Source organism: Aptenodytes patagonicus, chromosome 15 (genome assembly GCF_965638725.1).
Source record: "Aptenodytes patagonicus chromosome 15, bAptPat1.pri.cur, whole genome shotgun sequence".
NCBI classification, from domain to species: domain Eukaryota; kingdom Metazoa; phylum Chordata; class Aves; order Sphenisciformes; family Spheniscidae; genus Aptenodytes; species Aptenodytes patagonicus.
Genome location: NC_134963.1, coordinates 8,846,173 through 8,870,933, shown reverse-complemented (window position 1 = coordinate 8,870,933; position 24,761 = coordinate 8,846,173). Strand labels below are relative to the sequence as shown.

General features: G+C 57.2%; 1 protein-coding gene across 2 annotated transcripts; it reads right to left on the bottom strand.

Annotated features, from left to right (window-relative positions):
* Positions 1–18,044: 18,044 nt before the first annotated feature.
* CRYBB2 (crystallin beta B2) lies at positions 18,045–20,941 on the bottom strand. Of its 2 annotated transcripts, none has more exons than XM_076352616.1 (5): positions 20,885–20,941; positions 20,000–20,118; positions 18,893–19,025; positions 18,328–18,470; positions 18,045–18,213 (listed from the first exon to the last, which is right to left on the bottom strand). In XM_076352616.1, exons 1-5 carry the CDS (start codon positions 20,939–20,941, stop codon positions 18,045–18,047), a joined length of 621 nt encoding a protein of 206 aa, XP_076208731.1. The 2 variants fall into 2 exon arrangements, with proteins under 2 accessions (XP_076208731.1, XP_076208732.1); XM_076352617.1 differs by having other exon boundaries at positions 20,000–20,136; positions 20,885–20,938.
* Between the last annotated feature and the right edge of the window lie 3,820 nt (positions 20,942–24,761).

Below are 24,761 nucleotides of genomic sequence, written 5' to 3'. Positions count from 1 at the left end.
GGCAGTGCCTGGCTGGACTCCTGGCTTGGCTTAATACTCCAGGAGGAAATATGTGTTCCTTTGAAATTGACTGAAATGATTTTAGCAGTATTTTTTATCAAAATAAATTGTGACGAAATAGCGAATCTAATTCAGATGATGGCAACATCAGAATGCATTCTTCTGGTCCCTCGCCAATTTGATTGCCAGCCACACAGGACATTCTCCAGTACAGACCATCTCATAAAAACCGGGGCCCAAATCCTGGGCAGATGTTGGTTTATGTGGCTACGTTGGCTTTGGTGGGCCAAAACTGATGGCACCCCAGACATCTGGCCCTCGCTGGACCTCCTGCCGTTCTGGTTTAACCGGGCTCACTCCCCAAAGGCGAAGAGCACCCTGGTCCAGGAGCTGACGGCTTACGATGGATTTACTGTGGGCCTGATCCAACTCACCTCGGCATCTGTGGGAGCCTCCAACTGACTTTCGTGGGCTTGCCAAACAGCCCCCGTGTGTTCGGTGAGCAGCGCAGAGACCCATCCTGCCCAAGCTCCAAACCAGAGGGCTTTCGATTCTTGCAGGTGACCTCTGTGCAACACCGGACTAGAAAGACAAACACGTCATGTTTGCCCAAATTATGAAGTGAGGCTGCAGGAAGAAAAAAATATCTTCTGAAACTGTCGTGCCTGTCTCTGCTGCTGCCAAGCAGAGCGTGGAGCCCTCCGAGCATCCAGCACGGCACGCATCCTGCTGGGCATTCGGGAGCGCCCTTACTCCAGGGCACAGCCGGACACCAGTGACAACCACTCTGATTTGTTGTTCTGCCCATTCAGTGGGGAATTAAAAGAAGCCAGAAAGGATCCTCTGCAAATTCCTTTTTTTCTCCCCAAAAGAATGGTCCATGACATCAGCACTAATTCTAGTAATAGTCCTCTTCTGTAACAGGCTAACAGCTACTAATGTCATGTACTGTCTGGGCTGCAAGACAATATTCTATTCTACGTGTGTCATAAATGGGGATCCTGGCTTTTGAACCGGAATAGGACAACCCTGTGAAACGCTACAATTCAGATCCTGCTGGCGTGCAACCCACCGCAACCCCAGACGCTTTTTTCCTAGTAGTGCTTTTGTAGCACATTTGTGTTCTTTATTCCCAGCCTGCACAGCCTCAGTGAGCTGGTCCCTCTACCCATCAGCTGGGCTGACGCTTTGGCAGTATTGCTCTCTTTAATAGCCATTAATGGTCATCAATAGCAATAGTAAACATCTATTTTGCGACTGAGTCCGGATGCCCCACTGCAGACGAGCTGCTGCACTGATGGTTTATGTACCAGCATGTATCACAAGCGGGGGAGGCTCATCACGTACCTGGAGCCCTACAAATCTTTTAACGTAATATGGATGTCAGGCAAAGTCATAAGCCAACAGCCCAAAACCAAGAGGCATCCCAGTTGGTTCCACCCTGTCTCCGGTCTCTCCCAGTTTGATAGAAGCCAGCTGAAATCCTGCCTGCTCTTCACATGAGCTACCAGGAGCTGAAAGCCTCTGAGAGGCACCTTTCCTGTTGGTTTTGGGATTGCTGTCCAAAGGAAGAATTTTATTTTGGGGGTTACTCACAGAAATGGTGTTTTCAGGCCTACTCATACAGACCACGCTTCTCTTCTGGATTATTGCGCGTTGAGCCCTTCATCTGGACCAGGCAATCAGACCAAATCCCTGAAACGCAACAGCTCAGGTGTTGAAACTTTAAACAATTAATTTCACAAAGTTAATCTGCAGGTCCAAAATTACATAAGTGATTTCTAAATTTTGAATGATAAAAACATTCCAATATTTCAGCGTCAGCTAGTGGGCAACCTAGGGTCAGCGAGCGGTAAAAGATACAAGTTGAGTTTTCAGCCATCTTTTACTCTACACAGTGATTTAAAAATGAACTTTCAAAAAGGATAAATAAATTGTCATGATGCAGGAATTCCTGCATTGTTAAGATATTTTGAAAAATGGCTGAATACAAAGTGGTCAAATTTAAGCAGTTCAAACTCACAAAGAGACATTTTTAAAAAAAAGAAGGGCGCGCTCTCTCTCTTTAAGTAAGCACAATGTTCCCTCCTCTGGAATGACTCTAGATTTTTAAGGCAGTCTCTACTATTTATTTCCCTTCACTTCCTTTCAGTGAAGGAAGGGAAACAGACACAAATGAAAACACGGAATGTCATGAAGAATATATAGAGATTTCTCCTGGTTTTGGCTGGGATAGAGTTAATTTCCTTCCTAGTAGCTGGTACAGTGCTGTGTTTTGGATTTAGTATGAGAACAATGTTGATAACACACCGATGGTTTAGCTGTTGCTGAGCAGTGCTTACACTAGTCAAGGACTTTTCAGCTTCCCATGCTCTACCGACTGAGAAGGCTGGAGGTGCACAAGAAGCTGGGAGGGGGCACAGCCAGGACAGCTGACCCCAACTGGCCAGAGGGACATTCCATACCATGGGACGTCATGCTCAGTACAGAAACTGGGGAAAGCTGGCCGGGGGGGGCCGCTGCTCGGGGACTGGCTGGGCATCGGTTGGCAGGTGGTGAGCAATTGCATTGCGCATCACTTATTTTGTATATTCTTTTATCATTATCATTATTTTCCCTTCCTTTTCTGTCCTATTAAACTGTCTTTATCTCAACCCACAAATTTTATTTTTTTTTTCCCGATTCTCTCCCCCATCCCACTGCAGGGGGGGAGTGAGCGAATGGTTATGTGGTGTTTAGCTGCCTGCCAGGTTAAACCATGACAAGATTTTAAACACAAATTAAAATTGCCCATTCATTGACACAGAAGTTTCCTGCAGAAGAACACGGGCTGAACAGGAAGGGTTTCTCAGGCTCGGGTGCGAGTCAATAGCGAAATGGCACAGAGAGAAACAAGGTGTCATGGTTTAACCTCAGTCGGCAACTGAGCACCACGCAGCCGCTCGCTCACTCCCCCCCACCCGGTGGGATGGGGGAGAGAATTGGAAGAGCACAAGTGAGAAAAAGTCGTGGGTTGAGATAAAAACAGTTTAATAATTGAAATAAAACGATAATAATAATATGATGATAATAATAATAATACACAAAGCAAGTGATGCACAGTACAATTGCTCACCACCCGCCGACCGATGCCCAGCCAGTCCCTGAGCAGCGTCCCCCCCGGCCAGCTTTCCCCAGTTTCTGTACTGAGCATGACGTCCCATGGTATGGAATGTCCCTTTGGTCAGTTTGGCTGTGCCCCCTCCCGGCTTCTTGTGCACCTCCAGCCTTCTCAGTCGGTAGAGCATGGGAAGCTGAAAAGTCCTTGGCTAGTGTAAGCATTACCTAGCAACAACTAAAACATCCGTGCATTATCAACTTTGTTCTCATCCTAAATCCAAAACACTGTACCAGCTACTAGGAAGGAAATTAACTCTATCCCTGCCGAAACCAGGTCACAAGGCTTCGGTTCCCTGCCCTCCTTGGTTCAGCTCCCTCTGCTCCAACTCCAGCCTGGAGCTAGGGTGCGATTTCCCACCTCTCCCACAGGTATCTCCATTGCTGGGCAAAGAAATCAGCCCTTCCTCTGCCCAACAAATAAGGGGGACCAGCTCCAACAAGACACACAGAAAAGCCAAAACAGCAGGCACACCTGAACAGCTACTAACATGGCACGGATCCCTCCTGGAGGGGGGTGTGTGGATAACTTCAACATGTTTTGGTTTTGTCCTCCAGCTGAATGGGAAAAACCCAGCCTAAGGGATGAGAAAGCCAGCTCTTGCGCATCTCCAAAGGTGCAGGGCGCTCTGCTTTCCCCAGGATGCGATGCTGGTGGTGAGGCAGGTTGGCATAAACCTGTCATGGAAAGGGTGTGCTACGACCAGGGCCGAGGACCCGAGGGGTTCCCAGGGACCGGTGGCCGGACCGAAATCGCAGCGCTCCCTGTGCTGGATTCTCTGCAGCAGGAGATCACACTTGTTTGCTTATATTGAGAACCAGAAGTCATTTGTGGCTTCCCAGCAGAAGGTTCAAATCCAAGCCTTATGGGCTGAGCCAAATCATTTACTGGAAAGAACGGTTATTAAAGTCAATTCATTTATTTGCTTATAACTGAGCTGTAAATGGAGAGTTAACAGGGACATTTGTGTGCTGAGAGACCCTCACCTGAGGCCACCCACAGAGGTCAAATGTAAAAACGATCTTAGCACCTGAACGACCACTGCTAGCTCCACAGGCATGGCAAAAAAATAAAGCTTTTCCTTGAAAACATGAGTGCCAGACAACTTCTCCCTCCCAGCTGTGACATGGACCCACTGCTGTGCAGAGCCATCGGTCCCTTCCCATGGGCTGTATTTTTGCTGTCCCTCCAGCCCGCAGCCCAGTGCTCTCACACTGTTGGCAGAGCTGGCTGTAACCTCTTCACAGTATGCCTAGGAATGTTACTAAAACTGAGCACGGTGATAAAACAGCTTTCTTCCCCGCCATGCACACATCTGAAAAAAGAAGCATGCCTCTGACCTGGCCAGTGCAAGTGTAAAAAGCGCAGGAGCAGCATCCCCCGTGCAGAGCAGCTGCTGGACGAGCCAGGACTGCAGAGCCGGCATCACCACACCAAAACCAGCCCAGCCCAGGGTAACCAGCTGAGGCACAGGAACGACACTGGTGGCACTGAAACACCCACTGTTACTGCTGCAGGAGAAAGGCTTACCTGGGGATCTAGACTAATCTCCAGCCCTGATTCTGCCCCTTAAGCAGCATCACCTGGTGCCACTTGCACCCACCCTGTGTTCCTCTGCAAGGAGGGCTGCCCTGCTTGAATTGTCACGGGGCAGGAGGGGACCAAGGAGAAGTTCGAGCCATTTTTACACCTAAATCTCCACCCTTGATTCTCCTTACAGCTCCATCACAATATGGATGCAGCATGTCGCTCAGACCTTGCTTGGAGAGGCTCGTTGCAGCCCTGTCCATGGGGTTAGAGGTGCCTGATGAGAGCCAGGAGAGGTGGGGCAGTGACCCCCACAGACACCACCACCCCCGTCCTGGGGTTGCAGAGGACCCCCCCCCCGGTTCCTCCACTCGTGCTGTCCTTTGCCCAGCTCAGAACTGACCCATCTTCAAGAACTCCCTGATTTAAAAACAACAGCGTATGTTGTTACAGTTTCAAGCAAATAAACCCAATGAGGACTGAAACAGCAAATGTCTTAAAGCCCTAAAAAGAGTCCCCCTTCAGCACTATATGGGAGAGCTAATATCAGCCGGCATTAAAGAAGCATTTTCCCTGTACAGACTGATTAGACAAACAGATGTCAAGAGGGAACCATTGAGCATTCACTGTTCCACGGTCTGGCTTGAATGTAACTTGATAAAGGAAAAGAAAAAAAATCAATAATTGACTAATTTAGCTATAAATTTTGAGGAACAGAAGGAGAAAAACTGACAACTGTGCAGATATTGAAATGGCAGAAGTTAATTCAGATTCTGTCACAACATCTTATGGAAGGTAAATCATGCAGTGCTGAAAATAAAAGCCCTCATCTCCAGGGTGGTTTTGCTGCCCGTTGCAGGAGTATATCAGAAGAACACAATTAACTCGGGCAGGCAGTGGGAAGGCGCGGGGCTCGCTCTGGATGGCGGCAGCCCCGGGGCGATGCCGAATGCACCAGGCGCAGTGGGAGCAGGTTGGCAGCCGGAGGGTGCGGGGCTCCAGCGCCGCTTCTCTGAAATTCCCCCGGAGTGCCAGCAAGGCTGCCTGCAACGAGCCAGCCAAGCCAGCCTGCTAGAAAACCTTTAAAACATGCTCCTTGGAAACAATTCTAGTTATGTGGGAAATGCTTTCTAGTTATTTCTCCTCCCTGGCTTTTTGTACGCAAAGTCTATTTCCACACCAGTTGGCATTTGCTGCCCTGGCTGATCATTCACCCGAATCCAATATCACATGTCTGGTCTCCGAGCTGGCCCTGGGCGCCTGATGTCACCACAGACGACAGCAGTGTCAGCTGGAAGGTGCACGGTTTCAGAAGCTGCAGTCGCGGTCCCCCATGGCCAAGCCACCCCCGAGCTGGCACATCCCCTGTTGCTGGGCGAGGACGGGGTAGCTCTGCCGCGCTCTGACACCAGAAGCTACGTGGCACCGACAGCCAGGCGTCAGCGTCTCGCCCAGGACCAGGGTGTGGAGCGCCGGTGCCAGCGCGCATGCCTCCAGCAGCGCTTCAGTCAGGATGTCCCCTTTCCTCCAGCCTGGCAGCTTGCGCTTGGTCTGGGCAGAGCGGAGCCGAGGCATGCGGCTCAGCATCCCCCCCGGCGCATGCAGCCCCGGGTGCTGCTGGCTTGGCCCTGCTCAGCTGCTGCCCTCGCTGCTGGTCCACTGACGTCTTGCTGGAGGCAAGAGCCTCCTGGCCAGCGGGAGGGGATGCCTTCTGCCTGCAGCACCAGCCATCGTGCCCACAAATAAAGAGGTGTGGAAGGAGGTTCATCTCCATCGGCTGCAGATGGAGGAAGCAAGACACGGGGGAAAGCCAGGCTGCCCCAGCCTCCTGCTCCTCACTGCCTATGTCCCAGCCGTCCTTTCCCCCTCTCTGGATGTTGTGTTTAAAACCTACATGGGAAAAGTCCTCCCTCCGAGCCTGCTGAGGAAACCAGAAGGGAAATCACGCCGTTCTGCCTGAGCCAGCCACTATGCTGTTAATTTTTCTACTTGGCTGCATCGCTCCCTATTTCAGTGAGAGAAAACAACTCTCTCTGCTAAACAAAACCAACCTGGTGTTTTCCGTGTCCTGTGACAGCACAGTGTGCCGCGGGCTGCCCCTCTGCCTTGGCCACCCTGCTCCAGGACACCCCAGGTGCTGCGGATCAAGTCCTAACACAGGCAAACCCCACCAGAAACACTGGGTGAAGCGGCAGGAATTCACTGCCAGCTTGGGAACAAAATGGCATGGAGTTTATTTGTACTTCTATCACAACAGGCCCTTGTTTGAATTCTTCTCCCTTTAGTCTGGAGAAGAAGGGGAAGGATTGGTTCCTATTAATAGCCTCGCATCCCACAAGATCCAAGCCTTGCAAGAAGCCATGAAAGACTGCGGCATCTGATTCTCTGAATAAATGAGGTAATTTTGGAAGACGTGTGTGCTCAGCAGTCTTAATTACTGCCTTTTCCAGTTTGGTAGGAGGTGACAGTGATAACTTACTTTGGTGTCGGTAGCACCCAGGTCCCAGAGGAGCTGCGCAGTGCTGCTGTGCCCAGCATGGGCAGGTGTGCTGCCTTTCCCCAAAACTTCCTGATTTTGCAGCAAACATCCCCAGGACTGGCACGGAGCGAGGGGAAGGAGTGCCTCAGCAAGCTGATGGGCCAGCAAAGCGGGGGCACAGCTCACCGCAGGGATGGCAAGGGACTGGTGTTGGCAGCAGGGCAAGGGGATGCTCGGGAAATCATCCGTACCGGGGAAGGAGCCAGCAGGGAGCAAGACCATGCAGTGTGGCTCAGGTCCCGCGCCCCCAGGGACTAACAAGGCAAAGCTGCTGCGGGGAAGGGCCTGGGGCTGCGGGCAGGCTGGCCATTTCGGGGACATCTGCTTCCCATCTTCAGGCACCTGACATCATCCCATAAGAGGATTTTTTTCTCTCGTCGGCTGTAGGATGGTGCAAAGGGGCCTCCCACTATACCAGCTGTGCGTAAAGCCTGCGGTGCACCGTCCATGGGAACCTGCCTCGGATTAGCAGGAGAGCAGGGAGGGATCTGCCCCTGCTCCGCAGCGCACATCCTGGCCACACACAGAATTATGTCAGCTTTCCCTTAAGCAGATTTTCAGGTTCTAGGTGCTAGGTTTAACCCAGACACCAAAGGTACGTGTGGCAGCGGGTGCCTCCGGCGGGCAGCAATGGCTGCATCATCGCCCTGCGTGCGGATGCTGGAGACTGGGTTGCCCTTTGCGGGCCAGGCGTGAGGCCACCAGAGCCACCGGCCATGCCGTCCCCGGGATGCTGGTTCTGCCCTCGTGCCAGCACCCGAGTCCATAGCTGCCTGCTCAGGAGCGACGCTGCAGGAAAGGTCTGCAGGGGCAAGGAGCCCACCATCGCCACGGTGCGAAGCTGTGCTCCTGCTGCACTGTGCGTAACAATGAAGCAGAAGGATTTGCAAGATCGTAACCCATCCTATCTGTGGTCCCCATATGCCAAACAATTAATCTACCCTCTCAGTGCCCTTGTAAAGCAAACCAGTAAATTATCTTCATTTCACAGCTGAGGAAACATGTTTCCAATGAGGCTGCCTTGCCCAGGGGTGCACGGGAGCTGGCGGCAGGACTGTCCGTGGATGGGTCCTTGGACGCATCCGGGCAAATAGCTGCAGCATCCCAAAGACGGCCTGCCCGGGGAGAAAGGGCACAATTCGTAGACAGATTTGCATGTCAAAAAACCACAGTGAATAAAATGTCGTGACCTCAAAAGCATCTTTCTGCGAAAATGCATTCACATGGATTTAGCATCTTTAGCTCAGCTTGACCCGTGGCCCTGGTGAAAAGCTCCTGTCCTACAGGACAATTTAGTTTGTCCTCTAAAAGAAGCAGTCGTTACCATGCACTGCACTAAGAGCAAATCAAACCCAGATGGGATGTAGAAAAGATACTTGTTTCAATTAAACACTAAAAGCAACAAGCTCCTTTCTGCTTGGGTAGGGCAGAGAAGGACCAAATGCCTCTAAAACACACAGGAAAATGCAAGTTATTAATTACTGTTGTTGTGTAGGCGCATGCATCACAAACTCGGCAAATAACACCTTTCATGTTGCTTTCGCTGTGTGAGAGCTCCAGCGTGGCAGGCACATTGCACACAACAGGTGAACAGAGTGCTTAAACCAAGCATTGCAATCACATATGCTCACACTTCTCATGCAGCCAGGCTGTTATAAGAGAATCGGGGCTAATTCAGGTACCGAAATGCCATTACAGTGGCAAGGGAAAGGCAGCGCGTGGACCTGCTGGGGTCCCTGTGCCGGCATCCTTGCAGCGGCCACCATCCCCGCGGGAAGAGAGCCGCTGTCCTTCAGACACCAGATCAGTGTCGAAAGGGACTTTAACAGTTAAAGCATCCTACTTTCCCATTCAGCACGGCCTCTTCCTTTGGAGCTCATCTCGGCAGATAATGGACTTTGTCTTCTGACTTAATCTTCTGTAAATCTCTCTCCCTTAATTGCTTATCATCCAGAAACCTTGGAGTGAGCCAGGACAGACACTCCCCCCCATGTGACACAGCCGTCCTCTCCCTCCTGCCGTCCTGTTGCCAGCGTGCACCCAGAGCACCCAGCACATCCAGTGCACCCAGCACACCCAGCACACCCAGAGCACCCAGCACACCCAGTGCACCCAGCACACCCAGCACACACGGTGCACCCAGCACACCCAGAGCACCCAGCACACCCAGCGCATCCAGAGCACCCAGCACATCCAGCACACCCAGCACACCCAGTACACTCAGTGCACCCAGAGCACCCAGAACACCCCTGCGCCTGCTCGCCTCCACGCGTGGCACGGCACGGCCAAAATCTGCAGAGGCACAAGCAGCACCGGCAGAGAGCAGGGGCTGGTTTTCAGTCTGCTTCTCCAAAGATGCTTTTCATGAACAAAATGCCAGGAGGGTTTCATAGCTGCACGTCCCATAACTGATGCTGCTGCATTTTCCACCAGCCATTGCAGCGCTCAGCAGCTCTCAATGGGAACTGAAATCGCAGTTCTCCCGTTCAGTCCCCAAAACTGTTCCCCGCCCCCACCAAGCCCCAGCTTCTTTCCACCCATAGAAGAGCAGAGGAAGCCATCAGGAAGGCAGCACACGAATGTGCTGGTGTAAGTCAGAAGCTAGCAGGACCCAAACCGCCCCTCGTAGCACAAAGGCTGCCTGGGGTCTAACTCGGGGTACAAGCCCGAATCAAGAATTTGATGTTAATGGGAGCTGGTGTGTCTTTCAATTAAAAATGCCTCTTATAGCAGCTGCGAGCAGCATTTTGTTTTCCTTGCTGTCGAAGGAGCAATCCTGTCCTGCAGAGGAAGACGTCATGCGATGGGAAGGTTGCTAAGCGAGCGGTTCCCTCCTTATGATGCATGACTTCATTACTCGGCTCCCTAAATGGATGTTACATATAAATGACATTTGCCTTAGAGCATATGAGCATCCCAAAATAGTGTGTGCATTTCTGTGTTATTTGTATGGTTTTCTGAAGAATGTCCCTATTGTCTGCTGGGTTCGCAGTGTCTGATGGCTGGAAATCGCTGCTTGCCGCTGCGCAAAACCCTTTCGTGGTGGGTTGGCTGTGGTGCGGGAGGGATGGGGAGTCCCAAACCAGCCAAGCCGTGCTCAGGGTCCCACCGGCGGGGGAGCCCCGGGCTGGCCCCATGTGCAGGGTGGGGCAGGTGGGCTGAGAGCTGGGGGGCACGGGATACAATGCAGGTTTCTCTCTTGCTCTGATCATCTTTCTCTCCCTGCCTTGAATTTCTTCCTTCCTAATGCTTCACTCAGTGTCCTTCTACAGGCCAAATGTTACGAGCGGAGGACACAGCCTGAGGGGAAGAGCCTCTCGCTGCTGCACCCTGGGGATGCTCGCAGTCACGGCCCCACTCCTGCACGAGCCTCCCACCGCTGCTCGATTCCTGACTCTTGCACAAGGCACTGCTCTACCCCAGGGACCGAATCCTGCTCATGCCGCACCTTCCAGAGCCACCAGCGGGAGCAGAGGCCGCACAGAGGTGGCAGAGGGGACAGTCACCATTTCACACGGGCTGCAGCCTCCCACCGTGCAGCCACGGCCGCGAGGCAGCGCCCGGGGACCGGGAGGGACCAAGCTGCTCACGTGGCCATTTCATCTAAAATTGCTTAAACTCAGCTCAGCACAGGCTGTCTTCTTAGATGAACTGAACCGTACAGAGAAAAGGTATGGCACCAGCTCCTGCCTGTTATGTAAGACACAAATTAAGAAATAAAAAAAAAGAAAAAAAAAAAGGTTATGTCCAGCCTTGAAGCGAGAAATCTGTTTTTCCTTTTTTTCCCCCGATTTCATAAGAACATCCACAGCATCTGATCTTTGCAGCACTAACATAATCCGGTGATATATTTTAATCCCATTATGTTGCCATGTGGTTGCTCATAGTCTGCCTGGACTACGAGGAACAGATGTTTCCTAATTGGCACTTCTGCTGCCCGGGAGTTTACATCACTGAAAATAGTTTCTTTGCCTTTCATGTTGACATTGAAAGTGAGACCCCGCCGCTGGCTTTTACAGCCTCAAATTATATAATGGCATTGGCTGCTCGTATTCCAATTACCCACCTCGAGCTGCTATTTTCTGTACAAAGGCGGCAGCGCTGATACCAGGTTGGAGTGCGTGGGTACAATGGATGGGTCATGCCACGTTTGCTGGCGATCGCTGGGGTTTAATTGTCGGCTGCGGCGGGATGAGGAAGCAATCAGGGCTGCCCTGGCCACTCGCCCGGAGGGAAAGACAACATTTTCTTTTTTCAGATGTGTTTGGGTAAAGCCGTTCGATGCAAAGCCCCGTCCCACAGGAGAGTATGGCACAAGGGTGTCTGCAGCCCCTGCGCTGGGGGGGCCGGGGGCTGAGTGCTGCAGCCATGCGCAGGGGGCTCCTCACCCTCGGCTGCAGCCCACTCTTTATTTCCCGGCGCACGCCTTTGGCTTTTCGTATTATTAAAGCGTTTTGGTTTTGTCCTGAGTGGTTCACAATCAAGCGCTGGGAAAAACACGCCAAGAGACCAACTGTAGTGCATGGGGCAGGAGCAGCGTCGCTGAGCCCTTACCACTGCTATAATCCCCTCATACATTTTAATCCCATTATGTCTCCATGTGGCTGTTTCCAATTCTGGCCTTTGAAGAAGTGATGTTTCTTAATAAGCATTTCAACTGGACAGGAGTTTTACTTGCTGAAAGAAGCCTAGGAAGCTGTAAAGCTTTCTTTCCTTCCTTTTTCTCCCTCTTTGCGCTAATGTTAGGAACAAAAACAGCAGCAGGAAAGCAAATGGGAGCCTGACATTCTGGACAAGAGCATCCATCAGCTCGGGTCATCTGTTCCCGGCGCAGCACAGAGCTCTGGGTACCATGAGGTGATCGAGGCGCATTTGTCTCACCAGTTGCTGGACAGGACCTGATATTACCTCTGCCTGTAAATATTAGAGATTTTCTCCGCTGACCCGCACGGCCCCCTGTAAGATGGGAGAAGCCGTACTGCAGGCTGGCAGCAGTCCAGCAACGCTAACAGGTCCTGTGCCGGTGTCCAGCAGCCATCAGTCCTGGCTTAGTTCCTTTCCACTTCTAATCCCGTGTTTTGGCTGCGGCATTCAGAGCCTGAAACGGAAAAATCACTTGAGCCCCACACACCCTTCACATATGAGCATTAAAAACTGGTCACTGTAAACAGAGGTGATTTTATAAAGACAAGCCAAGCAGGGATGTTCTGCTCGCCGGGGCTGTGCGGCACGGTGCCAGTGCCTGATGTACCCCCTCCTGCCCCCCCAGCTCTGCCAGCGAGCGTGGTGCCAGGCCACTGGCAGGGACCCACCACGCAGCAGGTCCCCTCGCTCACAGCGGCTGCTTTTTCTCCCCAGATGTTTTCTCTAATTGGAAGAGGGGGAAAACCAAGGCAGCAGCAGCTGTTGGGAGCTCAGCATCCAGCCCCGCTGCTCCCCATCGCCCCGGGGAAAGCAGAAGCCCGGTGTCCCTCGACGAAGCGGGGAGAGGCTCCTCTCTCGGCTGGAGAAATAACGCCAGGTTGTTTCACTCTTGTCCCAGCTTTCACATTAGTCAGAGGTGAGATTACTTTTCCACATGCCAAAGCTGAGCATTGATAAATCACAAATCTGCCCTGAAAACCACAAGACTTTAATAATACATGCTGGATTCCTGCTTATTTTTCCTTCCTTTCTTAAGCCTTTAGCATCTGTGGCTAGGGTCTGTGAGTGTATGCACAAACATGAGGCTAGAGGCTCAATTTAATTCAAAGAAGACAAAAAAAAAAAATTGAAGCTAAGAATCTCATGTAATCACATGGCTCCAGAAGCTGGAGAATTAAACGCAACAATAACAATAATTTTCAAAGGACAAAAATCTGTGAAACCCGCAGTAAACCCCTAACAGTTGGCAAGGCGCATTCAATACCCAAAGTATCCAGGTTGCAGATAAAATAGAACTTACCCTACTACGACTAAGAATAAACATTTCGTGTTTTTCAAGACTATTGTTTTTTAGCCAATGATTTCCCCGACCTTGGCATGTTTCCCAGGGCGTCGGCACCCTGCACACAAAGAGGGATTCACCCAGCTGCTGCCGCTGGGCTCAGCAGGCACAGTGGGAACGCGAAGGAAAGCCAGCGTGAGCTCACAAGCATTTTCACATCTCTTTTTCACTGCACTTGCTTCCTCCCTTCCAGCCAGCCCATCCCACACCAGACACGGTCTCCCATGAAGGCACGTTCCAAGGACAGACAATGGCCGATGCTCAAATTGAAAAATAAAATAGGAAGGAAAAGGCACCTAAATCTCGGATGCGATTTAGCCAGGGTTTTGCATTATTTTTCTTCTGGCATGAATTACTCCGTGGCAAATTGCTGCTGCGCTTTCCCCTGCAGCCAGCACCCGTTCCTGCCTCCGGCCCGCGGGCACAGCCCGGGCTCCCGGTGCTCGGGGGGGGGGGGATTAACCTGCAGAGGGTCCCAGGGGATCCCCACTGCCCGATGGCACCTGCAGCTCCCGCAAGCACCGAACGTGCCCCAGCCACCGCGGGCATCAGAGGAACCGGCCATCCGAGGGGGCTGAAACCCAGTGTGGTTAGTGGCAATGGGGTTTGAGCTCCCCCGTAGTATTTTCCGGGTGAAAAAAAATAGTTTGCCCGTCTGGAGAACAGCTTTAGCTCTCCCGTCTATTGGCATGACAGCAAAACCACCCACCCACCGGCAGAGCCGTGGGACCGCTGAAATATCACCAGCTACCGCCGCTGACAGCGCCTGCTGTTCCCCCCGCCGCCCCGCCGGCAGCGAGGCCTGGTGGGCAGCGGCGAGGGAGAAGGTCCAAGAGGCACAGTTTGGGGCGGCCGGGGGCACCGAGCCGCTGCGGCAGGCGGCCGTGCCGGGGGGGGAGGGGGGCGGGAGGCGAGCGGCAGGATAGCAGCGTGCCAGATGGCACCTCCGCAGCTCGCGTGGGACGGAGGCGATCTTGTGCTTCTGAATAAAATTTTTTTTAAAATTAAAAAAAAAAAAAAAAAAAAATTCCCAGCACATTTCTCTCCCAGCCAGCGACGGCGTCTGCTCAGCCGTGCCGAGGAGCTGCGCCTTTCGGGTGACCACGTCTCCCGAAACACTCGGTTCGGCGGTGACATTTCCAATGGTGGTGAATCCCCCCGAAGCCAAGGGTACTTCTCACGCAGATTAATTGCCTTCACCCTCAAACCCAGCCCTCGCTCCTCTGCTCGGTTTGTTCAGCTTCAGGTGCCGATCAGTGGCTCTTGCTATTTGGCTGTCTGCTGAGCTGAACAGCCTCCTAGTCTCAGATTTCTCTCCCCCACCCGGGTCCTACCACTTCTATGGTTTCTCCAAAAGGAAAAGGGAATAGGGAGCAAAGGGAGGAAACATCCCGGAGGAGGACACCAAGCCGGAGCGAGAAGCCCATGCTGCCTTCTCCAGCCCCACGCTCCTGGGTGGTGGATCCAAACCTCTGGGAAACCCATAAGCGGCTGAAAAACAATCCCTGTAAGAGGAGAACCAGGAGGGCTCCACAGCTAACAGCAGTGCCTGCAGCATTGCTTCCTCGAGAGCTGAACCCCAGCTTTCCCTGCTCCCATGGTGCGGCCACCCCATAGCTGGGGCAGGGGCTAGTGGGGTGCCCTGTCCTCTGCCCCCCCCCCATCCCACCAGCCTCGTGGGTGGGTGCCACAGCCAGGGACCAGCGCAGAAGGTGCAACGGTTGTTCACGCCATCACCTCTTGAGTGGTGCCGGCAGCCGCCAGGCAAGCTGGGTGACACCCAGAGCCCCATTGGGTCCTGACCATGCACCGGCATCTGACAGCTCCCACCTCGGCGTTTGGCACAGGGTGACACAAGACCAGAGACCCGGCTCTGCCCTGGTGACATTGGGTGACAGCACATGGAGAATCTCTGCTCGCCTTCCCCAGACCAGACCCGGCTCTTTGCCTCTCTCGACTGAGATCATGCCTCTGGGAGATCTGCCCACCCCGCCTGGGTTGCCGGCATTGCCGGGCAGATGGCCTCACATTTGTTATCTGCGTTTGCTTAAAAATGCAACCAGATGGGGAAGTGGCTCTCTCTGGAGCTCTCCCTGCTCGTAGCAGCGGGGAACAGCAGTGATGCTGGGAGGCTGACTAGGGAATAATGCAGCTCCCACCTGAGAAGAGAGCTGGGGACCTGCCAGCAGCATGTCCGTGCTCGGTCCCAGCTGGCAGCCGTGGTGCCCAGTGGCACAGGGATCAACGGAGCCATGCAGCTGTCTGGCTGCCATCCCTGCGGCTCGGTGCCCCTCCATGGGCAGCAGGGGCAAGGCGAGGAATGTGGTACTCTGTCCCGGCACCTCTCCAGCCCAGCCAAGGACGGCTGCATGTGGGGGCATGGGCTGTGCTGCGGATGACACCCAGCAGCACCGTTTCAGGATGGGATGTGACTTCCTTTGGCAGGTTTTGGGGCTGGGGTTGCCGGTGAGCAACTATGAGTCAGAACAGGAGCAGCTGCCACATCAGAAGCCCTCACTCGGTCAGGAAAACACGTCTCCTCCTACGTGAGCCCCTGCAGAAGCCACCCGCTCCAGTGCACTGCCATCGCCCCGTGGCAAGCGGGGTGCAGCCCACCTGCCAGTGCAAAGCATCCGGCTGGGGGCCAGGTCCTGCTCATGCCGCGGCCACTCTGTTTCCTCCCATCTCTGGCTCAGGCCATGAAAACATGGGGCCAGCAACGAGGACTGCCATCCTGGAGAGGTGATGCTGCCGGGCAGGACCCCGGGGCGTCAGGGCACCACCGAGTCCCCTTGCCATGGACACCTGGGGCAGCGCCGTGGCCCCTAATGCCCCAGGGAGCAGCCTGGGGTCAGAGAGTGGAAAAACCCACCTCAGCAAAGCTGAAGTTGCATCGAGGTGACCTGAGGGCACCCACCCGAGTGCAACCAGCTGCCAGATGAGGAAATTCCCTCGACAAGTCCCAGACGAGCCGCCTCTGGGCTCATTCACATTTTCCTCTTCTGCTTTCGGTGCTTTTCCCCCAGGACCCCCCCCCCCCCCCCCCCCCCCCCCCCCGCCGCTCACAGCTGGGCTCCGTGGTCCCCGAGGGCGCTGCCCCGGTCCCCGGCTGCAAGGACTGCAGGTCTCTGCTCTCTGCCTCACTGCTGATTTTAGCAGTTTGCACCCCCAGAAGACGCCATTTCCCACGGACAATTCACAGCCAAACACCCGTGCTCGCCCATCAGCAGCACAGAGGGGTGTGTGTCACTACTTTCATTAAAACCCTATTTTTCACAAGAAATTTGCAGGTCTGGGATCATTCTGAATTTTCCCTGTTGAGGGAAACGCACAGATTTTCACAGGCAAGCGGCTCGGTCGAGGCGACGTGGCAGCACGCTGCCAAAGCACGACTCGCCGAGGAGCTGACATTTCACAGCAACATTTGGCAAATGATTAATTCAGATTATCGCCCGGCAGAGCTGGGCCTCGCCAAACCGCTGATTTATGCCGGGCTCAGTCATTCTGAGCACAGCAGAAAGGCCTCTCAAACGTGGAGGATTCAGGGGGCAAAACACCGCCCGCCGGGGCGGTCGCGCGTGGGAGCCGACGGGGGGGAGGGCTGTGCGCCCCCATCTCCCCCCAGATTCCCGGGTTTGCTGGTGGTCACGCCAAAACATTGCAGCCGGCTCCCCGCTCCCCGGGAGCTGCGGCGCACGGGAGAGGAGCGCGGCAGGAGCCGGCGCAGGGTGCGGGGGGGGGGGGAGGCGGGGGGGGGGGGGGGGGAGGGCCCGGGGCGTCCCATCGGGTGCACGCCACGGGGGGGCTGGGAAGCGGCCCCCCCCTACCGGTGCAGCCCCCCCCCCCCCCCCCCCCGGCCCCCGCACGCCCACAGCCGCCCCGCGCCGCGAAGCTGCAGTGACACGCAGCGGCTGCCGCCGCGGCCGCATCCCGCCGGCGCAGGGGACCGAGCCCGGGCCGGCCCCGCAGCCTCCGCGCCGCCTCCGCCGCTGCACCGAGCCCCGGCAGAGCCGCGGAGCTGCCAGGACGGTGCCGGTGCCTCGCCGCCGCTGGGCGGGGGGAGGCTGCGGTTCCTCTGTGGGAGCCGGCACTCGACAGCTTCCTTCGCTCGGCTTACGATGCAAATAGTTAAAGCATTCTTTAGCGTTATTAATGCTAAATCAAAGCGTTATTTCTAATTAAAGCTTACAATGCCTAATAATTAAAGCAATTATTTGGCTCGGAGGTGTCCTGACTAGGAGGGCAAACCCCCCCCCCCCAGCCGTCGTTGCATTCGCCGTGGCACCGCGGCGCTTCGGGGACACCTTTGCCGGCCACAGCGGGACGCATGGCTGCGGAGGAGCCGCTCACCCTTGGCCGTGCCCCCCAGGACAGGGCTGAACCCCGCAGTCATCGCAATCGGGCCGGACCCCCCCAGGGGTGCTGGCCGCGGAGGAGGCGAGCAGCTCCCATCCCGGCAGTTTGGACTATCAGCGCCGGCTGGTGAACACGGCGATGCTGCTGGCAACGGGAGGCCGGTGGGAAGCGGGTGGCCGGGAGGCCGGTGGGATGCGGGTGGTACCGAGAGCATCGGGGGTGCGGCAATGGGACCCCTCCCCGCCCAGGAGCACGGCGTCAGGACGGGCATCCCGCTGGCGGGGGTCCCTCTGCGCCCCCCCCCCCCCCCCGGGAATGAAGGGGCCAGAGCCGGGACTTTGAAACTCCAAGCTTTATTCAGTTGCTTCAGCAGCGGCGTGCATCACACGGAGGGAGGCGGGAGGCGAGGCCGCAGGGGGACAACGGCGGCCGGGGGAAAGTTTGCTCCGCTCCCTGCGCCCCGGCACGGGCTGGGGGCTCTAGTTGGTGGGGTGGTAGGCGCCGCGCTGGTGCCACTGCATGTCCCGGATGCGCCTGACCGACTGGATCTGGGGGTGCTGAGCACCAAAATCTGAGCTGTCCTTGTAGTCCCCCTTTTCAAACAGGTACTGGTAGCCCCTGTAGCCAGGGTACTGGTATCCCACCCACCTGCCAAGGCAAGCACGGGGGTCACGCACCATCGCCCGTACCACGGCACAGCCAAGGCTGCTCAGCCGTGCGATGCTCCGGCATCGCCCAGGTCCCACCGCCCCCGGTACTCACGTGCCGCTCTGCACCCGCACGGATGAGACCTTCTCCTGGTAGCCGTGTGCGTGGAAGCTGGGCACATCGTCATCTATGATTTCGATCTTCTTGCCAGTGAAGCTGGGGTTTTCGTACAGCACGATCTTGTGCTCCTGGCTGTCCTGCAGCGGGGAGAGCAGAAACGGGGTGTCAGCAGCCACTGGCACCTGGGGCTGGGCAGGGGGAGCAAAGCCCAGGGCTATGGGGAAAGTGAGGCAAGGGGCCGGCACTGTGTGCCGCCACTCCCACCGATGCCAGGGGTGCTTCACATCCCTCCATCCAGCTCAGAGAGCCGGTGCCCGCACGGGCACTGCCAGACTTACCAGCAGACATCTCCGCTCTGGGGTCACCTGCCACTGCCCCCATCCCCGCGCTCCCTCTGACCCCCCACTGGCTCCCTGGGCCCTGAGGGCTGGGGCGAGGGTGTGCAGGAGGGGGTGCCCCTCCGCCCACGGGGCTGGGGAGGGCGGGGGAAGGCTGGGGAAGACTTCTGGCTGCAGACCTTGGTCTGGCGGGTGGGTAGTGGCTGTCTGGGTGCTCTCACCACTTTGATGGGTCTCAGGGAAGTGATGCTGTCGCTTCTCCGGCTGTTGGTCCAGGAGTCCCAGCGGGGGTATTCCCCCTTCTCAAACACAAACTGCTCCCCTTTGCAGCTTGCCTGCTCATAGCCCACCCAGCTGGAAGAGAACAGGGGACGAGCTTCAGATGGGGCAGCGGCATGGGGACTGACACCCCGCCAGCGACCCCAGCAAACGCCCTTTGGCTGAGCTCCCAGCCATGCCCCCCAGCAGGGCGCAGGCCCTTCTGCTCCCTGTTGGAAAATGGAATCGAGCACCCTGGTGCCCAGTGAGGTGCCGGCAGTGGTGCCAGGGTGGAAGCAGGCAGCCCTGCCTGTGGAGCAATGCCTCCGTCCAGCGCACAGGGCCCGGCACAACCAGTCCTGGGTCTCTGCTGGCAACAGCACCGCAGGAGCACCAGCGTTGCCAGCGTGGATGCTCAGATGTGGTGACCACCCATCCTTCGTCCCTGGGGACCCGTAGAGGACGGGATCACCCACACGTCCCAGACAGGGCTATGCTCCTCCGAGGTGCTCCGCAGCTGCCCCGTTGTTCCCGGGTGCAGCACGCTGCCGGCCACGGGGAGCAGGCAAGGAACCTGCCCCGGTGCTTCCCCAGGCGCTTTTCAGGGGCTCCCCATTGCCCAGAGCCCCCAGCCTGGGGTGCACAGTCCCCCTCCAAGAGCGCACGCAGGGGTCAGCAGGTGGATGGGGAGAGGAGGTGCCGCTGGCAGCGCCACACACTGCCGAGGGTGTGCCATCCCTGCCTCTCCCTGCTCCCGAAAGGAAGGAAACCAAACTGGGGGCAATGCCATGATCCCTGCCCATGCCCACACCCCTCCAGCTCCCCTCCCACTGAGCAGGGCTGGGGGAGACCAGCCCACCCAGGGGACCTTGTCACCCCCTGCTCACCCGCTGGCACCCCCTGGCAGCGGGCACCCACCGGGGTGAGGTGGGGAAGCAGCACGGCAGCATTGGCTGTGTGAAATCTGGGGTGCGGTGCAGGTGCCGGCAGTGGGGAAAGCCCCTCCACATCCCAGCCCCTACCTCCCTCCCACACACCGCCACAGCCCCCCAAGCCCCCCCAGCACGTACGGTCCAGAGTGCACGAGGATGGAGCCCACTTTCTCCACGCCAGCTTCCTTCAGGTTGGGGCAGGCACCACTGAGCTCATGGCACCGGCCCTGGAAGTTCTCCTGCTCGAAGATGGCGATCTGGAAGAGAGCAGGGGCCTCAGAGCAGGGCATGCCGCCCCCGGCACCGGGGCGGGGGGCACACGCTGTCCCCGGCCACCGGCTCAGCAGGGCCTCACATCTGCTGCAGCCCAGACCTCGTGCTGGCCCCCAAAACCTGCACTTCAGTGGCTTTTAATAAGTCTGCTAGCATGGACCAATGTTTCCATCCCTCTGAGCTGGCCGGCGCCAGCCCAGCGCCCTGGTGCTGCTCGCAGAGGGATGCCTGCACTCGCACCAGGCTTCAAATAGCTGAGCAGCCCAGGCTCTGGCTCAAGCATCGCAGCCGCCGGTGGGACACAGCACGCAGGGCACCCAGCACACACGGGGAAGGCACCAGGGCAGCCCCGGGGGCCGAGCGCCACCAGCTCAGCACAGATTTCATGGGTCAGCGGGGCGGCGGGGGACAGATCTGCTGTGTCTGCAGAGGTGGCGGGAGATTAGGAGTTGATCCATTCCTACCCGCTCTGCCTGCACCGGGGCTGTGGGATGCCAACAAAATCCCATGCATATCCCACCCTGCCCCCCATCCCCTCGCCCCTCTGCAAACAGCTCAGCACCACGGCCGGCGGTGCTCAGCACCAGCTGGGAGCGCTGTGGGGTGCTGGCGAGGGGCTGCATGGCAGCAGCTCAGCTGCTCCCAGCCTGGTGGATGCCCCAGGACATCCCAGGGGGATGATTTGGGTGCTCAGCGAGGCTGAGGGTGCCCCGGCCCCACCACAGAGACGAGGAGAACCCACGCACTGACCTTGGAGCTGGCTTGCTGCTGCTTGGAGGCTGGCATTTGGTGCTCGGAAGCCATCATAAGCTGGTTGTCCGCTCCCTTGGATGGAAAACTCAGAAGGTTAAAAGCTGCCACTGAGGACACACCCAGGACTGTGCTCACAGCCCCTCATCCGTGCCCCCCGTCCGTACCCCACAGCCTGCCCGGCGCCCGGCTGCTGGCTGCTCCTTGCTGCTGAGTTCCACAGAAAGGGGTGCCGGGGCTCGGGCTCGCGGCAGGGCGGGCGCAGACTGGGTTCACCAGGGCCAATCCCTGCTCAGGGCTGCTCAGCACCACTCGCTCACAGGATGAACCTCCCTAGGCTCGTGGAGGACCCCAGGTGACGGTCCCAGCGCAGCATCACCACCCATGATGGGACCTGCAAAGGGTCTCCAGCCCAGAGCAAGGGGACCCATGTGCCCAGGGCATTCCCGAGTCATTCCCCGGGGGAGCCCAGCCCCTGCAGCTGAGGCTTTTCCCACTGTTCCTGCCCAGCAAGCGACAGCGGAGGAGTCCCTGTCCCACATGGGTGCCTGAACAGGGTGACAGAGAGAAGCTCTGGGGCTCCCACGGCCCACCCTGGCCATGCATGTGTGTGTGTGTGTGCATGTGCAGGGTCGCCGGCGCCGAGCCCTCCCAGCTCCGCCTGGCACAGCCACCCCTACGAAGGACCCTCGTCCACAAGCCCAGCAGGACCCCCCCGTGTCTAAGCAGGCTCCAAAACAGGTGAAAACGGGTCATTCCCGATAAAACAAAAACCGAGCCACGGCCGGGCGGCAATACTCCTGAGCTGCCACCCGGTTTGGGCTGCAGGGACAGGACCGTCCCCGTGGCTCACCCCCTGCGTGCCCGCATCCCACTGCCGTGTCCATGCCTCTGCCCGGCGCTGCGGGAGGGAGCTCCAGTGGTGGGGGTCGGGAGGAGGCAACGACAAAGAAGGACAATAAATAGAAAATTCTTACCAGTTATACCAGTACCCGCTTGAGCCAGTGAAGGGCTGGGCCCGAGAGGTGGAATTTATACCGAGCTGCAGAAGAATGGTGCCAAAACTATTTACAAAATAGTTAAAGCATGATTCAAAGCGAGAATGCTGGATTAAAACCCAATGAAAACCAAGGTCAGCTGATCGGCCGCAGCCTTTGTCTCCCCAAACACCAAGTCGGGGAGTTATTTCATTAGCTTTCACATTCGAGTCGCCCGCTTTGTTGGGTTTGTTGGCAAGGAGATTTGGAGTTTGCATGCATCAGCCGAATGCATGCCAAGACCCAGACCGGCCCTTGCAAACAAAGCGCCCGCCAGCCCTGCTTCAGGAGTTTTGGAGCCAGAGACTTTATCCCTCCAACAAACCAGCGAGCCGCCCTGCTGCTGGAACTGCCGAAAACTGCTGAAGTTGGCTCTTCCCATGCGCGATAAAACGAGCCTTCAAATAACTGGTAAACGTCTGGCTGTGCCTGTCTGCATCCCCAGCAAGGGAGCGCCCGCACCCCACAGCCAGTGCCAGTGCCGATGCTGCCGCAGAGGGACCCTGCGAGGCTCCTGGGCCTGGGGGCACCGCAGGAGACCCTTCCCGCTGCCATCTCCCACAGCCAACCTGAGGCTTCAGGGATGGGCAGAGGCAGGATCAGGTCCTGGTGGCATGATGCAGTGGGGCAGCAACCCAGGCAGCATACTCAGCCTGAGCGCGGGGGCACCCGGGTGCCAGGTGTTGGGCTCCTCCTCCGTTATCCCCCATCCTTTTGGGGTCCCTGAGACGCATCCCAGCCCCACGGGGCAGCAGCAACAGCAGCACGGAGGCCCCTCCATCACACCAGGACAAAGACGAGGTCAGCGGCGGGGGCTCACAGCCTGGGATGTGCCCCCATAGCCAGGCTGTGCCCGGTGTGGGCAGCACCCACCTGGGGATGAGCTGAGGGTTAAGAGAAGCAGCAAAAGCCCTTCGCTGGCATCTTGGTGCCAGCTGCCCTGGGGAGACATGTCAGGGCTGTGGGATGATTTTGGCTGCAGCAAGGTGAGTTTCCCGGCAGGGGGGGATGACAACACAGCTATAAGACTCCCTGGGAGCTGTGCAGCACCCACAGCCCCCTCTCACCCCCCAGAGGAGCATGATCCCCCTTGCCAGCCCAGCAAGTGTCACACAGCGTTAATGTGGCCCAGACCAGCTCTCTTCTGCACACAACATTTCATGGGGGTCCTGCAGCAGATGTGCCGCCAGCCCCAGTGATGTGCTGCAGCCTCCCCAACGGCACCTCTGGCTGCTCCCCCAGCCCCGGAGCCCAGGACGGCCACACGCAGGGTCACCTCCGCCAGGGTATTGCCACCAGAGCCTACCCTGGCAGTGACACACAGAGGGGTCCGGTCCCCACGGTCTGCAGCTGCCCCGGCTGTGGGCGATGGGGCCTTGTGATGTTGCAGGGGCCACAGGCAACCATGCGGCTCTGCAAGAAATCACGCCACGCCACGGACAGGTTTTGGCAGGTCGGGTTTGTGAGCAAGTGCCTACAACGATCCCAGTCCTGCCACCATCCTTCTCCATTCCCTGTGCCTCCAGCTGTGGCACTGCAGAGGGATCCAGCCACTGCCTTCCCCGTCTTCCTGGGCTAATTCATAGGGCTCCCTGGCCCAGGACCGCCATAGACCTGCCAGGTCCCCGCGGCTGCCGTCCAGCACATCCCAGCCCCTTGTGCACCCCAGTGAGTGGCAGACAGGGTGCTCGGCCCAGCTCCTGCCAGGCTGCAATTCCCTCCCCTTGGCTTTGCCAGGCCGGTTTTAGCTCATCTCAGCCATGGGCAGTGGCGATGCCGCAGGCAGCCACCGCTGCCTGGGGCCCCGGCAGCACCATGGACTGTCCTGGAAGCAGCTTTTGCTGCTCGGGGCCACGGAATCTCCTTTAATAGCTGTAAACCCGGGCCCAAAAAGAAAAGCTCTGGAGCGGCTGTTCGGTGACCAGCACAAAGTGCTCAGGCAGCCTCGAGCCCATCTCCCGTCTCTGTCACCAGCCTTGGGTGGTGCCAGACCCCGGCTGCTGTGCCCCCGCGCCAGGGCTCTGCCTCTCTGCCTGCGCGGCTGAGGTTGCTCAGTGCTGGGATGCTCAGCTCCCTGCCGGCATCCTTGGGGCACATGGCCCAGAGGGGCCTTTAACCCCTGCCTTTGCAACCAAAACAGCTGCCCCACATGTCAGAGAGATCATCCCCAGGGAGCAACAACCCCAGGTGCTGGTAGGAAGCTTCCTCGGGACCAGGTTGGGGGCCCTGCAGGGTGCTGGGGCCGGGCACAGCCCTGACCCCGCAGGGTGAGTCACCCTTTAGGGTGCACGAGGCCTGGCACTGCCCAGGGATGGCCATTGTCCACATCCCCACTGCTCTCGGGACCACCCCAAGCTCACCGCCCCTGAGGCTGCCCGTGTCCCCTAGGACCCCCCAGCCACCACCACGCCCTTTGGGCTGGACACCCTCCCGCAGCAGAGCAGGCAGGTCTGGGGAAAGCGGGGAAGGATCCACGAGCAGAGCTCCCCTGGCCCAGGCAGATGTTTTGAGAAGGAGCAGAGTCACAGGAAAAACCCTTGGCAAGAGCCCCATACCACCCCCCAGGGCTGGGCTTTCCCCAGCACAGGGCTCCACACTGCTCCACAGCACCAGCCACGCCAGCACCACCGGCCAACGCCAGCACCACGCCGCAGCACCACCGAGGGTTGTTTTTGGAAACAGCCTTTATATAACGCTGTGAATACTCGCTCTTTCCTTGCTTCTGCTCTGCACAGGAGATGCTAGAGGAACTGCCATGGCACTCATCCACGTTCCACCATCCCCGAACCGTGGCTCCATTTGCTGCGCTGCCCCCGAGCACAATCCCAGCCCCAGACCAG

Excerpts from the sequence above, each read along its gene's own strand:
- CRYBB2 (XM_076352617.1), bottom strand. The coding sequence starts at position 20,938 with ATGGCTTCCGAGCACCAAATGCCAGCCTCCAAGCAGCAGCAAGCCAGC. Across the intron at positions 18,471-18,892 it reads CCCTGAGACCCATCAAAGTG|GACAGCCAGGAGCACAAGAT; the intron begins GTGAGAGCACCC and ends TCCCCGCTGCAG. Across the intron at positions 18,214-18,327 it reads GTGCGGGTGCAGAGCGGCAC|GTGGGTGGGATACCAGTACC; the intron begins GTGAGTACCGGG and ends TTGCCTTGGCAG.